Source organism: Cygnus atratus, chromosome 1 (genome assembly GCF_013377495.2).
Source record: "Cygnus atratus isolate AKBS03 ecotype Queensland, Australia chromosome 1, CAtr_DNAZoo_HiC_assembly, whole genome shotgun sequence".
NCBI classification, from domain to species: Eukaryota; Metazoa; Chordata; class Aves; order Anseriformes; family Anatidae; genus Cygnus; species Cygnus atratus.
The window spans coordinates 187,931,935-187,946,965 of record NC_066362.1 but is presented as its reverse complement, the minus strand read 5'-3'; the positions used below and the strand labels follow the sequence as shown (position 1 = coordinate 187,946,965).

The 15,031-nt window shown below is 41.7% G+C and overlaps 1 protein-coding gene across 1 annotated transcript in view; it reads right to left on the bottom strand.

The window, feature by feature from the left end:
• The window catches only part of ATP8A2 (ATPase phospholipid transporting 8A2), a 290,456-nt gene that overhangs the window by 272,859 nt on the left and 2,566 nt on the right, over positions 1-15,031 (bottom strand). The window contains exons 2-6 of the mRNA XM_035542481.2: positions 5,362-5,461; positions 4,324-4,422; positions 3,399-3,444; positions 1,928-1,968; positions 46-119 (exon numbers count right to left, since the gene is read on the bottom strand). Coding sequence (XP_035398374.1) covers positions 46-119; positions 1,928-1,968; positions 3,399-3,444; positions 4,324-4,422; positions 5,362-5,461 — 360 coding nt within the window. The remainder of the gene's footprint in view (positions 1-45; positions 120-1,927; positions 1,969-3,398; positions 3,445-4,323; positions 4,423-5,361; positions 5,462-15,031) is intronic.

Below are 15,031 nucleotides of genomic sequence, written 5' to 3'. Positions count from 1 at the left end.
TCTGCACCTCAGTTCATCAGACATTTCCACACCCATTCAGGATACCTGGAAGATATAATGATCATGTCTGCTGGAAGATGCTGCCCATTGGTGACCTTCACAATATCGCCTACTGCTACCTGGTGAATCAGGGGCAGGAGTACAGTAGCATGGAAGAGAAAAACAAACAGTATGCTCGTCTGCAATGTTAGTTTGTTATTTTCCTTCACCCAAAAGAACATCATGCACAAAACAACTACAGACAGTGCTGCTGGAAGTTGGAATACTTTTCACTGCGAATTTGAAAATCTAGTACCAAAACCTTCCCTTTTCTGAAGGCTAAGTAAGGTATTCTCTATAGAAAAAATAAATATATACTCTATTGAGTAAAATTCTGTGGCTTATTTGTAGAAAAAGTGATTGGTTTATTCTATGATCCAGCTATTATACAAATTTGAGTTCATTTCTTTAAGCACAGTCTTATCTAACCCACAGAAAGATTTCTCCAGGTGAAAAAGTACCTTTACTTTAAGTTTACTTTCCTCAAGTGTTTCTCTTATTTTTTCTCCACATTACTTATGCACCTAAGTAATACATAAGACACTGCTTGTATTAGTCCCTAGCAAGAAGCATACCGTCCCTACAGATAGACAATATTAGCCAGTTCTTTCCTGGCCTATAGTCACTTGATATTCGCAAAGTTATAATTTCTGGAGTACAGAAGACCTAACAGTTTCCAGCACCTGTAAAAGGTGTCACACATACTCGGTCCTTCTTACAAGTAAAGCCCCATGCAACTCTCAAGACAGTAAGCCAGGACCACCTGAAGCCTATCAGACTGTTTAGCATCCCCTGTATTGCCCACTGAAACGGGCCTAAAATACTTGAACACGTTAATTTATTAAAAATAAAACAGATGGCATGTTTGAACAGGGAAAGTCATTAGTCCTGTTTGGATCCCACTGAAAAATTCCCTTTTATTTCAGCACAAAAAATATCAGAAGTCTGTCTTAGAGTAAACATGTTGATAGCACAAAACAGTTCATCTCTAACAACATAGGCAAGCCTGGACAATATGCAGGTGCAAGACAGACCAATTCGAGAAGTGCTTGAGAAGTCAAAGGGTATAAATAAGGGGGAAGGGGAAGGAACAACCACAGTTTGCAGGCTCAACTTCAACCATTGTCGTTGCATTCAGTATCTTCATTATAAACAGGGCATCGAACAGCATAAACACTACCATGAGGCTTCAGAATCCCCAGTAATCTTTAGTTTAGTTCTGTTACAGTCTAACACTTCAGTAGGATTGCATTTAGGTCTCCTGCGCTAAGTCGTATTTCCCAGAGGTTATAAAAGACTGTACTTTTCCTTAGTTTCCTTTATTAGTTAACAGAGATAATTTTTTCTTAAAAGGGAATTAAGAGCCACAGTCAGATCACTGCATCCTGAAGGATTTCAGCAAGTTCTACCAATAAATCTCAGCAGGTCCCAGAATAGGGCTTCTCACAACCTGGATTCAGCGTGCTGCAGGGCTTCTCTTCCTTACTTGAGCAAACACCTTACTAATTAGCCTCTAAACAGAAAAACTTTTGAGCACAGATATCAGTATAAGCCTGTTAGACTTCTCTGAGAAGTACAACATTGCAGTGAAAGTTCCTCTCTAGACATGGATAGAGAACAAAATACTATTTGTACCCTGAGGCATATTAACTATCAAGCAAGAATACTTAAAACAGCTCATCAGCATTTGTCTGAAACGTAGTACTAAAATTTCTAGGTTGGTACTCGGTGCCTTGCTCATGGCAATTTTCATTATTACAACTTAGAGGATCCCTCCCACCCCAGGTCACAGGGAATTCTCACGCAAGGCATGGTAACTCTAGGCCTCTTACTTTATTCCAGCAAGAAAAATTTGTGAACACCTTCTCCTGCCCCTAATTTTATTTACCTCTTTCCATATAATGTTCTGCCACATCCCATTTCTTAGAACTGGAAAGAAAATTTAAAGTTAGATCAGAATAAATAACCAAGACACAGACGAATTTCAAAAATGACAGCAGCAGCAGGGAACATTGACTGGAGTGAGAACTAGCACACAAATCAGAAAAATACTTTTCAGAAGTTTGGACCACGTTTTGTCCAAAGCTGTAGACACATGCATTGAAGAAAGGATAGGATTCTCTTAACGTTTACATGCAATCAGTTATCACCTGATAGGAAATAGTTGGTGGCCTGACTACTTCCTGGCATTTCGTTTGCAGAAGGTGGATATCATTACTCACTCCTTAAATAAAAGGGCACTGCTGCTCATCATCAATCAGTACTAGGAAATATCTTCACCATATCAGGCTTTTGTTTGCTTTGCTTCTCACCTATTCCCTTGGATTTCACTCCATTTTCACGCTGATCCACCTAGCCTCACTACCATCTCATTCTACCATACAGGGCTTAGACTTAAGTGTCAAGCAGACCCAAAATCCTACCAAAAAGCAAAGACCAACTTTGACAGAAGTAGAATCTTAGGTTTTGACCCTAGTCAAAGCTGAAAGGGATAGGGGTGTGGGGCTTGGCAGGGGAGCAAGGAACTGAAACAGGCCTTAGCTTCTGTAGTGCCCAGGTCCTACGGTGTCTTAACACACGTATTGATCATCTACTTGGGAACACTGTCCACCCAGTAGTTCTTCAGGTACTCCTGCATTTACTTTATACAACCCTAACCTAAACAGTAATGTCAAATATATCTATATATGCCCGGCCATCGTCAGGTAACCAAGGCCAGTCCAGCTCTGAGCACATCACGTACACCTAAATAACACCAAACCCTTCACTGAAAGCAGCTGTGGCCAGTTTTTAAAGAGGTTCAGAAATGCAGCGTGTAACAGATGAAGGTTGAAGAGCCTGGCCCCCTATTTGAGGTGTGAACAATTTTCTCCTCAGTCCTATGCAATTCACACGTAGCTCATTTGAAGAGCACACCAAAGTCCCCAGAAGGTACAATTCAACCAGATACAGCCTCAGCTGTCCAACCCACACTATGCAATTTTGAAAAAAAAAAAAAAAAAAGTTGACAAACTTTTACAGCCTTGGTGGGTTTTAAACAGTCAGGGCAGTGTTCTGGAGAAGAAGAAAACTGCTTGGTTTTCAGGAAGGGGCTGAGCATTGTCTACCATTGGACAACCTTGAAGTTATATCAGCTTTTAAATTCTGAAAGTTTCATCCCCCCACTTCTCACCCCCAAGTGTGACATTGTCAGCATCAATCTCAAACACTTTGTCAGGTTTGGTGCTAACACACCTAGGCCAAAAAAACATTCACTCACTACCGTTACGACAGTTTAAGCAACAGCATTGTTTAAAAAAAAAAACAACGTGTTCTGGTATTCCATATTTGCACTTCAAATACTTAAAATTTAGTCTTACCTACTGTTTTCTTTTTATTCACTGCACTGTCTGCCTTATGCCTTTTCTGCAAGAAAAAACATTTCATTATACTTCATTACATTTCATTAGATTCTGAAACTATTAGAGCTAGAAACAGGCCAGACCACAAGAGGATACACCGGGTCCTTTCTGCCTGTGTGATAGTTTTGAAAAAAGCCACATTGATCATCTAAATCCAAATAGTTTATAAAAGAAAATAACGCGGCTTTAGACAACAGTCAACAACATGTTGAAAATCAGACCAAAACCTGGATCAATAGCAAAAAACTTAAGTCTCCAAAACTGTTTTTTTGGAGAGAAAAAAAGCAGAAGTAGTAGTGAGCGACAGTGTATTTAGATGACAGTTGTAGTATACGTGCTATGTGTTTAAACTATTTTCTAAGTTATTCGTCGGAACTTTGAAAAGCAAAAAGATGCTACTATAAACAGTATCTAAGGAACTTAACACAGATTTTCTCCAAAACAGTTTGCTTTATGCTGAAATGGATTATTTATTTATTAGTATTATTTATTTTTAATCTCCAGTCTTCAAGACCAACTAAAAAGCCCACATAACTGTCAGGAATCTACAGTGCTACTAAAATGACACTGGCTTTCTAGCCAGGCCTTTCTAATGAAAGCACCAGTAAGCAAGTTTGAGTAAGTATAAAGAATCATTCCAGTTTTCACTAAGTTGCTTCCATACAATTTCCTTGATTACCATTTAGCTGTAACAGAAAACAATTTATCTCAGTGTGCTACAGAAATTCTAGTAGAGTCAGCATCTTTGAAAATTAAATGGTACTTTGCCATCATTCAGCATTTGAATCGACTTAGAGATGCATAGCTTTATGGCATTTTATGGCTTTTTGAAGCAACACTTTTGTTGTTAGCACAGATTCCCCATATCGTAATCCATACTCACATAGTCTTCTATGATTTCTTTGATGCCAGCAACAGTTAAAATAAATAGCAATGGCACCAAGGTGGTATATCTTCCTGTTGGAGAGACATCTGGAATTTGCTGTGAACAGAGGGAAAAGAGAGATCCATTCTATGTTAAAAATAAGTTTCTAGTAAATTTATCATTTCATGCAATTATTTCAGCAGAGAGATGGTAGAGCTTAAATTCTTATTTCTGCGTGACTGACATCCAAATTCAGTAGACAGACTATCCTCAAAGATCTGACAAAACTACTACTATTAAATTAGACTACTACTACTAAATTAGATGATGAAGTTGTTGGCTTTTGATGATGAAGTTGTTGGCAAAAGTTGGCTTTTTATTTTGTTTCTCCTGACTTAACAAGGAAAGCATTCAACTGATGTTTATCACTGATTCAAAGTGAATACCTGGACTATCTAAACAACCACTAGTTTCACACGAATCCACACATGCTATTTCCACATAATCACAGAATCATCTAGCTTGGAAGAGACCTCCAAGATCACCCAGTCCAACCTCTGACCTAACACTAACAAGTCCTCCACTAAACCATATCACTAAGCTCAACATCTAAATGTCTCTTAAAGACCTCCAGGGATGGTGACTCAACCACTTCCCTGGGCAGCCCATTCCAATGCCTAACAACCCTTTCAGTAAAGTTCTTCCTAACATCCAACCTAAACCTCCCCTGGCACAACTTTAGCCCATTCCCCCTCGTCCTGTCACCAGGCACGTGGGAGAACAGATCAACCCCCACCTCGCTACAGCCTCCTTTCCAGTACGGTCAATAACTCCATATTTTGTGATAGTACTTGTTTTCATTTATTAATAATATAGCGACCTTGATTTTCAGAATTATGTTGAAAAAATATCTATAATACCCTCTAATTTCAACTACTAAGTACATACCTCCTTAATATTACTATTTGATATATGCTTAGAACATACAAGCATAAGGATTCAGGTTATTTAATAACTGTAATGCAGTAAAAGTTCAGTAAAACAATAAAACTATACCTGCAGTAAGGCAATGAAGAGGAAGAATGCATTTGCAGCTTTTCTTATCTGCTCATACAGGAATCGAGGTAGAAAAGTCACCACGCTGTACTTGGCTGTGCTGCAGGTTAAAAGATTTTGATTTTAGGACTTCATCTGAACATCATCCAGGGATTATGACCAAAAAAAAAAAATCAAGTAGGTTTCTAAAGCCATTGTTAGAAAATGGTTTAAATCTCATACAGTAAAGACGAGTATAGAATACGAAGGAATAAAGTTGTCTGTGTTATAAGAAAGAACTGTACAGAACAAGAGGTATCATACAAAGCCAGAAGGCTGACAGTCCCCCTTTAATCAGCTGAACCTTTATAACTGGAAAAACCATCATATAACTTGCTATCTGTCCAAACTCCAGTACCATGAAGAGGCAGCCTTTTAGTTCAGGTTAAAGCACCTGAGCGCTTACCCCCATCACAACCTGGATTGTAATATTGGGGTAGGCAGAGTTAAACAACATTAAAATGAGAAATTCTACAGTGCTAGTTTTGAACTGCCTCTTTTCCTAGCTCAGAACCATCCTAAGTCCAGTTATGAACAATCTTCCATAATAACAATACACACTTTTTCAGAATAAGCTTTTCTTTTTCCACAAATAGTGGTTTTTGTTCATTTTTTAAAAAGGTAAAAGAAAAGCATCCTGCACTAACTGGTCTCTAAGCTATGCAACTACTCACCCTCCTCACACCAAACCCAGCTATGGCTATTACAGAAAGCATGACTACAATTTCAGGAAGAGTGGCCCAGATGACAAGAAAGTTTAACCACTGAATTTTTAAATGAGTTATATAAGCCACACCCAAGTTGTCAAATTACCAAAAAACAGCTTAAAAGAGATCAAAACTATTATATGCAAGCCCTTGCTCTCTGAACGTGATTTACTGTGATCTACACGCTTTCTTGACATAGGTTCTGCAGCAGGAATTTTCTTGCACTGTCTGAGCAAGTATGAGAAAGGGTCAATCCAGCAGCACACAACATTCCATTATATGAAGAGAAAAATACATGCTTTTTACAGTTAAAAAAGCAACTCTGACTTATTTGCTATGGAATTACCACAGCACCTTCCCTCCCTTATCTACTGGGCATTAGCATGAGCTGGAACTTGAAAAACCAAGTGCTCGCAGCTATAGTACAGCTGTCTTCCCCCAGACACTGAACGTAATCCCTGCAAGAGCCAGACAACCAGTGACAGGCAGGTTTTTTCGGTTTTTCAGTTTTTAAAATAAAGGTGGTTTATGTTTCCAGGGAACAGAGAACTGAAAGATAATCCTCCTTTCATGAAAGGAGAAATTGTTTCCCGAAGCACCGCTAACACAGCTCCTCAAACACAGAAAAGATGCCGTTTTATTGAAGCTTCCCAAGTCAAGAGCACCTTCCCATTAAGTATGACCCTCTCTGTGAAATGTTTTGCTGATTCTCTCGCACCTTTAAGCCTCTCAGAGTAATTGAAACCCATGGCACTACCACTCACACATCACGAAACAAAAATCAAATGCTTTGTCTACACGATCTGCCTTTCACAACTGATTGCTATGCACAGAACTTACTATAACCTTGATCAACAGGCAATTAAGTACAGCAGGAATCTCTTACGTTTATCTTTGTACGTACAAGGTTAGAGAAGGGCATTCTCCAAGACTTATCTATGTGCTTGAACCATTTTCTCCCACTTGGCTTTTCCCAGCCCCAGCTCCGAGTCATTTAATGAGACCCCGATGCACCTTCCAGAAGAAAACAGTGACAGGAGACGTGACAGCACCATCTGTTCAAGAAGCTCTGCGTTGGACACTGGAGTACAATTAGTGGGGGAGCAGGAGTTAAAGTGACGAGATACAAACAACCAAGACCCTATCTTACTAGGCTCTGGGAGCTGTAGTTCAATTTTATGGTTTCCTCTTTAAGCGACCCTGGCTAGGCCTGATGCAAACCAGTTATTACTTCAATTGGATCTCCTAAAAAAAAAAAAAAGCATACATACAGCACACGTAACAGCATTTCTAGCACTACAGGCTGTAGACATCCTGTTGATACTACCGCTCTGCAGAGTCCTGTATTAAATGCTCCAAGTGGTATTTTACAGAAATCTCAGGGGGACAGGTTTCAACACAGATTACACCCCCAAAATGAACTGAATCAAAGCCTGCATCCGCATTTAAACATATTAAGCAGGACGTTTATGTCTTTGAAATGTGTTTAGTCATTTCCAGCAGTAAGACTTTTTTTCCCACTTGAAGTTACATTCACTTGGTCCCAAGTGTAACAGCCCTCCTATAACACAGAATATAATTAAACACATTTCAGTAGTACCTTGTGTCTTTAAAAAATGGTTTAATTAAGTTAATAGTTTAGACCTACCCCGCAAGTGAATTCCCCAAGCTGTACTAATGAGAAGTCAGGAACTGGCAGATTTCAAAAAGACACCTCAAATTCCCCCTTACAACTCCAGGCCACCGAGCCTGCAAAACTGCACGATATGCCACAGAAACATGTATTTATAACAAAATGGCATGCCCATAGCATTTGCTATGATTATATTAAAGCAGGAATTTGATTGCAATCAAGCTGTAACATTTATTAATGACATTCTACCATTTTCCAACTTCCACAGCTAACAGCTCCAAACCGCATTCCTATTCTCACGACCGAGCTGATGAAAACATAATAAAGCTTTTTTGAAATAACTTAATACACAGCAGCAAGTTCTTCCATTCATGTGCTTTGTTACTTAAGTAACGTGGCAAACACCTGCAAAAAATAGGTATGGCTCTAATTAGCAGTGCACATTCAGCATTACCACACAGACCAGGAACACTAATCGTGTATTTATAAAAAGTAGGTGCGTGTTGTCATTCAGAAAAAGCTTCTCATGAAAGGCTAACTAATGCATGTGCTCGGCTTACAGTATGACTGGGTGAACTGGGCTCTGAAGAGGAGCTCTCTAAAAGACAAATACAATGCTTGCAAATAAAAAATGCTTTTTGCTCCCTCCCAGAGGGATGCGTGCTGCCCTGGTTTCGGCTAGGATAGAGTTACTTTTCCTCACAGAAGCTGCTGTGGTGCTGTGTTTTGGATTTAGGATAACAATAATGCTGATAACACAGGGATGGTTTAGCAGTTGCAGAGCTGCGCTCACACAGAGCCAAGGACTGTTCAGCTCCTGGTGCTGCCCTGCCAGCGAGGCACCTGGGGGTGCACAGGGAGCTGGGAGGGGACACAGCCAGGAGCTGGCCCAGCCTGGCCAAAGGGACATCCCATGCCGTGTGGTGTCACACTGAATGATAAATACAGGGTGGCTGGCCAGAGGGAAGGCAGGACCACTGCTTGGGAATGGGCTGGGCATCAGTCAGCAGGTGGTGAGCAATTAACTGTGCATCACTTTGCTTTGAACGTATTATTGTTATTGGTATTATAATTATTATTATTTCTCCTCTTTTTCTGTCCTATTAAGCTGTCTTTATCCCAGCCCACAAGCTTTTACTTTCCCCTCCTTCCCCCTCGATTCTCTGCCCCATCCCACTGGGGGAAGCATGGGCAAAGGTCCAGGTTATCCCACAGCACCTGCAGGTGACTGCAGCACAACCAAAGCTCAGGCAGAGAAATTAAAACCTATGTGTGAACAGGTAGAGAATTCGGGCAGCTCCTTTGCAGCATGTTTTTGGTTGCCAAAGCTAAGTACCTGCAGAGGCTGGCCCTCTGACCAGCCCCTGTGGGTGCCACCTTACCTTGCAAGCTGCCCTGGGAGCTGGGTGCCAGGCACAGCAGGCCTGCAGCTCACCCCATGGCTGTGGCAGGCGGAGGAGCGGAGCACAGGCAGGAAACCAAGTAACAAAGCAGCATTTCCTAAAGCAGCAGCTGTTGGCTCTGCACACCTTGCTTACCTACGGGGCTGCATGGTTAAACAGGTGTACAAACATTGGAAGTGATCTCTCTCCTTGATAGCTGCAACTTAATTCGTGTCAGTTACGTTTCGAGTCACACCACTGTGCGAACTGGGACAAACACCACCAAGCCCTGTTAGAGGAGTTTGGATACACATCAGCTGAAAGTCTGGCCCCACTTCCTAGCAAAAAAAAAAATGCAGAGATTTCTCTAAAAGGCAGCCATTGTATAATTAAAAAAAAAAAAAGTGTCATTCTTAACTCACTACCATAGCTTAACTCATTATCACGCTACAGGAAAATACCAGTGATTAGGTGTTTTGATAATATCCACGTGAAAAGCAGCAAGCAGTGAGCTGAGCAACTTGGTAGCAGTTTCCTGGTGTGTTCACCTGATTAACAACGCTGCCAGGCAGCACACCGGCTAGGTGGCTGCAAGTCTAGCTATCCTGAACAAGCAGCTGCACGTGTGCGACAGCGAATCAGTAAGATCATCTAACTCCTTGTACATACGGAGGACTATTTTGATCGTGAAACTGACTGAAGAGAAAAAAAAAATGTTTACAAATTCCTGAAACGAGAGATCGAAGGCTTACAAGGAACAGCTGCTTGCAAGCCCATGCAGTGAGTTTTGGTTGACTGGAAGCTAGGCCCTTAACACCCAGCGTCGGTTTGTTACAGCAGAGAAGTTTCTCTCTGAACAAACGCAGCCCTGGTCACATGGAAGAGCCTCACTCTGCCTGGTGGATCCTTGAGACTAAAGATCCCACTGGCAAGAGTTTCATTGCACCGTATCATGGCCTGTACGCTTCCATCAGCTAAGAAAAGGGTGCTCAAATACTCAAGACACTTTGAGACAACCTCAGGTCAGATTAGGGAAGTAACAGCAGCCCTAAGCGCAAGGCTTGAATCCTACAGCTGTCACTGCTTAAAGCCGAAGTGCCTCACCAGAGCAAGGCAAAGAACCAAACGCCACCGCATCTGACCTGGGGTGACCACTGTCCGTACTCCAAGCAGCTGTTTTGTTCCCACCTTTTTCTGCTCTCCCCTACTGTTTCCCTATGGCTACGCTGACAGCTTGCACACAGAAGTTCACGCGCTGCCCCAAGACAAAGCGGGTCACAAAGCAGGTCAGGCCTTTGTTTAAAGGACATTCTTCCGCCCAGCCCTCGAAGATTTTCCAACAAAGCCACTGCAACGTTGTACAAGAGGAATAAATCTGTGCTCCTGAATTACCTACACTGATGAAGGTGATTAGGAATATTCAGATGTATTCAAATGAATCCATTTGAACAATCTCCCCTGCTTTTTGTGGGCTAGAATGGTTTGGGTCTGTGGCAATGAAGCACTCAAGTTCTGCCGAAGAGCAGTTCACTTCCAGTTAAATGCAAGCCCTCACACACAACAGGATAAAAAAGCAGCAGACAGCTGCCAGCTGGGCAACTGACCGCGGTCTTCAAGAGTGCTTCACACAGGGGGCAATCTGCATTGTAAGCAGATCTTTGAGATGCCTGCACCAAAGTTATAGTGATGAAGATTTTGAAGTATTGCACTGTAGACCAAAGCCTAATAAAGGCAAGGAGATAAGTACAATACAAACTGATGGCCTTTGCTTCTTCTGGCAAGCAGTGCTGCTGCCCTAAGGCGCGAGGGCCACTTGAGGAGTGACGGCCAGTTTTACAAACCCAGCGTGGCTCAGCTGTCTGGGCCTGCTCAGAAGTTGCATCAGCAACAAGCTCACCTTCAATCACTTTGTTTCAGGTGTTAACTTTGTACAGACCACGGTTAAGACAAAAGCACATGAAAATACATTACGAACTGCTGTCCGCTGGAGCAGAACAATCCTGTTTCTCTCCAGTTCAATACGAGCAACCCCCAGACAGGGAACGCTTTTTCAGAGTTCCTAACCTACAGCTCCTTGTGCCGAGTTACCCCCATATCAGCAGGACTTCTGCCAGATATAGGCAGGGGAAGACTGCAAAAATTAATGGCACGTTGCCAAAGTGTTCTGCCACTAGAAAGGCCTCCTGCAGCAACGCTCATGGCAGTCTCAGTACAGAGCAGGCATTTAACACGACTGCTTACGCTCAGTTTAACTGGCAAACAAGGTCACATTTATTACAAGTGGTAGCATTTTGACTTCCAAATCCTGTGTGCTGGAGGATTCTCCTAAAGCTCACACGTAGAATAGGCCTTTCCATTTGTTCTCTATTCATGTGATCCCTACAGAGGAGAGAAAAGGCTCCCGGCTCTTTTTCAGTAACAAATACATCGAACAAAGAATGATTAGAAACCAGCACTAAAAGCTCTGTAGGCATGACATTGTTTCAGCCCGCTCCGATATTGTCAGATCACCACTACAGAAACATGCCCTTGCTTCTCAGCAGCCCTCCTGGCAAGCACAACTCAATAAAATACGGCTGCCAAACAGTTAACCTAGAAATACTGCTGCCTAATAGATTCAGCTCAAAAATACATTCACTTACTGTACAAACCCAGAGCAGGCTTCAAACACGCTGCACTGATATGAAGATGGCTGATATCAAGTCACAAGCTGGCTAGCTACAGATGATAGCCTATCTTCGAGTTGTAGCACCGACTTCAGTTTTAAAGCCATTATTTAATTCTAAGTGTCAGCAAAACTTCAACAGTTGCTGTTCCATTGACAGGCAGAGGGTGGTAGGAGAAATGAATACTTACTGCTCTTCCAGAACTGAACAAGGACCTTTACTACCCCAAAAAACATGGAAAGCAGTTGTTAATGCTTGAGCTCTATTTAGAGCAACATCAGACAACTTCTTACTCTATTCTCTTCTACTGACACAAGCCCAAGAGCAGCTGATGATGAGATGTGTTGATTTTTTCGTGTGTTTTTTGTTTTTTAATGTCTGCTGTGCAGATCCACATCCACTGACACCAGTGGGTAGTGACGTCTCCAGAACTAAGCAAACTATACTGAAGACTGAGTGGGACACTTCAGAAAACATCATTTATTGTACACGCCACCCCTGTAAGTCCTGGAAGATGCATCTGCATCAACTCAATCCTCAAACTACACAGAACATCACCAAAAAAATTAGTTTCTTCCTGTTTTCATTTCTCTGGACATAGGTCACTAGCAGTGGAAGAAAAAGTAGAAATGCAGCGTCATAACTGAATATATACTGCTGAACAGGAGCCAATATTTATTCAACAGATGGGAAAGCAGCTTTGTCTGCACAAAGTCAGACTGCTTTTAAACTCTGGCTCCGGTGTCTGAAAGATGCTTAAACAGTGAATTTACCCAAAGGGAGAAAGAGACCCAGTTTAATTCTCCTGCTGGGTTGCTACTGCTGCTATCTGAAATGTCTCCCAGAGTTGGGGAAAAATAAAAACCAGGATGCCAGAAAGCTCAGCATACAGCAGGCACAGGGCACCACAGCTATCTCGCACCTGTTCTTTCTATTCAGGCATTTTGTCCAGGCAAGATCCAATAGTTTAACTGTCCAGGGGCTCAGGACCTAGGAGCAGCCCATTCAGCAGAAAGATGCAGCATCTTTGAACACACCGCCACAATTTAGCGCGCAGCACTGACACCAGGCACAAAAGGCTGGTTACTTTTGGTGAGCTTTACTGGCTAAAGCTCTCCTTCTGTAGCTGTACCCAAGCCTTTCCAAGATGCTTTTCTGCAGTCAAGCAAGCGCTCTGTTCACATGACAACAGAAAAGATTTCCAAATGCCATACAAACACCACCACAAATGACTACGGTGCCTGAACCCCAAGCAGAACCGAACACAAGCAGTTTTACCTGAAGAACATTTAGATAAATAACTTCTTAGTGCAAAAGGAAAGCTTTTCTACGGCATAAATGCAAATAAATGCACCTGCACACAGCACACTTCACCATTCGCACTTTCAAACCAGATCACAGTGAACATTACCTGGGATACCCGCATTAGCTGGGTCTGCACTAACTGGCTTTTGAGACCAGCAGCACCAGCAAGAACCTGCCCACATATTTAAAAAGCTCAAACTGCTCTGAAGCACACGTGGCCTCTATAGTGCCTATTTATAAGCTAAGAAAGCAATGCACTTTGTTTCATTTAACGTAACATACAACTGAAATTCAAGAGGAATCGAGGCTGGGGCCACAGCTCTGCCACCAGGAAGCACCTTGCAAGCAAGCAAACCGACGGGACAGGCTGAGACTGCAGCCGAGCAGCCTGTTAACACAGGTCTTGTGTTACTGGAAGCCTTGTTACAGCCGTCAGTGCTAAATTCTTTGTGGTGATGCTGCTGCCTTACAAAGTCAGAAATTCCCTTTCGCAGTTTTGCTCGAGTTTTAAGATGCTGCTCAGCTTGGAAGTGGAAACCAAAGGCTTCTTGCTCACTCTTCTGGCACAACTTAACTTTGGCCTATGTGGTAGCACAACTCTCTGAACAAGGTATTTTCTGGATATCAATGCATCTTTTGGGACCTTACTTGCAATAATTGAGTGGCTTAGACCACTTCACCAGTGATACTTACTGCATACACTGGAAGAACATTTCAGTAAAGTCTCATTCCGTATAAGCTAATGAACACAGAGTTGATTCCTGTATTAACAAAGAATATCAACAAATTGTATCTACATGAAAACCAGCCCTGCAAAACATTTTCACTTTATTAAGCAAAACAAACCCATCTTCCACATACTACCAAGGAGGTATTAGGAAAGATACTTATGCCATTGTTTGATTCATCTCAGAAGTACTGACACAGCAATCTAACTGCTGTCATCGTGCCCCATCTTCATTCTCTGTTTTTACAGAGCCCAACACAAGTTTGTTGTCAAACTATAAAACAGAGGCTTGTGAGTCATCTCCCCCACTGTTCAGATAATCACTTTATAAATCATACTTAGTAAGAAGGAGCTACGATTTAAATAGCTCCAGACCATCAGACTCAGGTAGCAAAAAACATTTCCCATCAGCACTACCAGCCACGCTGCCACTTCTGCACAGTTGTTTTCACACTACGCTGATCTTCTACGTAATCTGGGCAGAAACCACCACCAGCAGTCACTGCTGAATCACGCCAACACCACAAGAGTCACAGGTCGGGAACATTCACGATTCACTATTATTTTGTGCTTCACACCTGAATTACAGGGAAAACAAAGTATTTTAAATCAGTACAAAGAAATCCTTTTCCCCCAGCCAGTTGAAAAGAATGGAGAAAAAAGCAGGCTGGGTGCTGTAAGTAGCAGAGAGCTGTGTACAGAATGGCTATAAGTTTTCGGAACATAAATTTGTTTCATTTCATACTGAACTTTAAAATTAAACACAGATATACGCCCTATTAAGTGAACAGACGCATGCTTGAACTGTGTATATTGAACAAGTCAGAACAGCTACTAGTTTACCTTTTATAAAGCTACGAACAACACCGGAGCTACAGGCATCTTGGACAATAATTACAGTAATTACATTTGTCCCATTTTTGCATGTTTCAAAGCTTCTAAAATCCTTCAGCTAAAAATGGAACATTGTTTACCTTTATTTGAAGCTCCAAAGTTTGATATGAACAAACTTTCAAACTGAACACACTAAGTGGTGAAAACAGCTAAGATGCTCCTGCAAACAGAATTACTGCTGCTACAGTGTGATGAAGAATGGTAATACATATAAAGGACCAAACTAAATCTAACCTACGGTACATAGAAAGTGTTATCACACTGAGTTTTGAATTTATTTTTTTTATGATAAAGTTTGAAATGCACAGTAAAACACT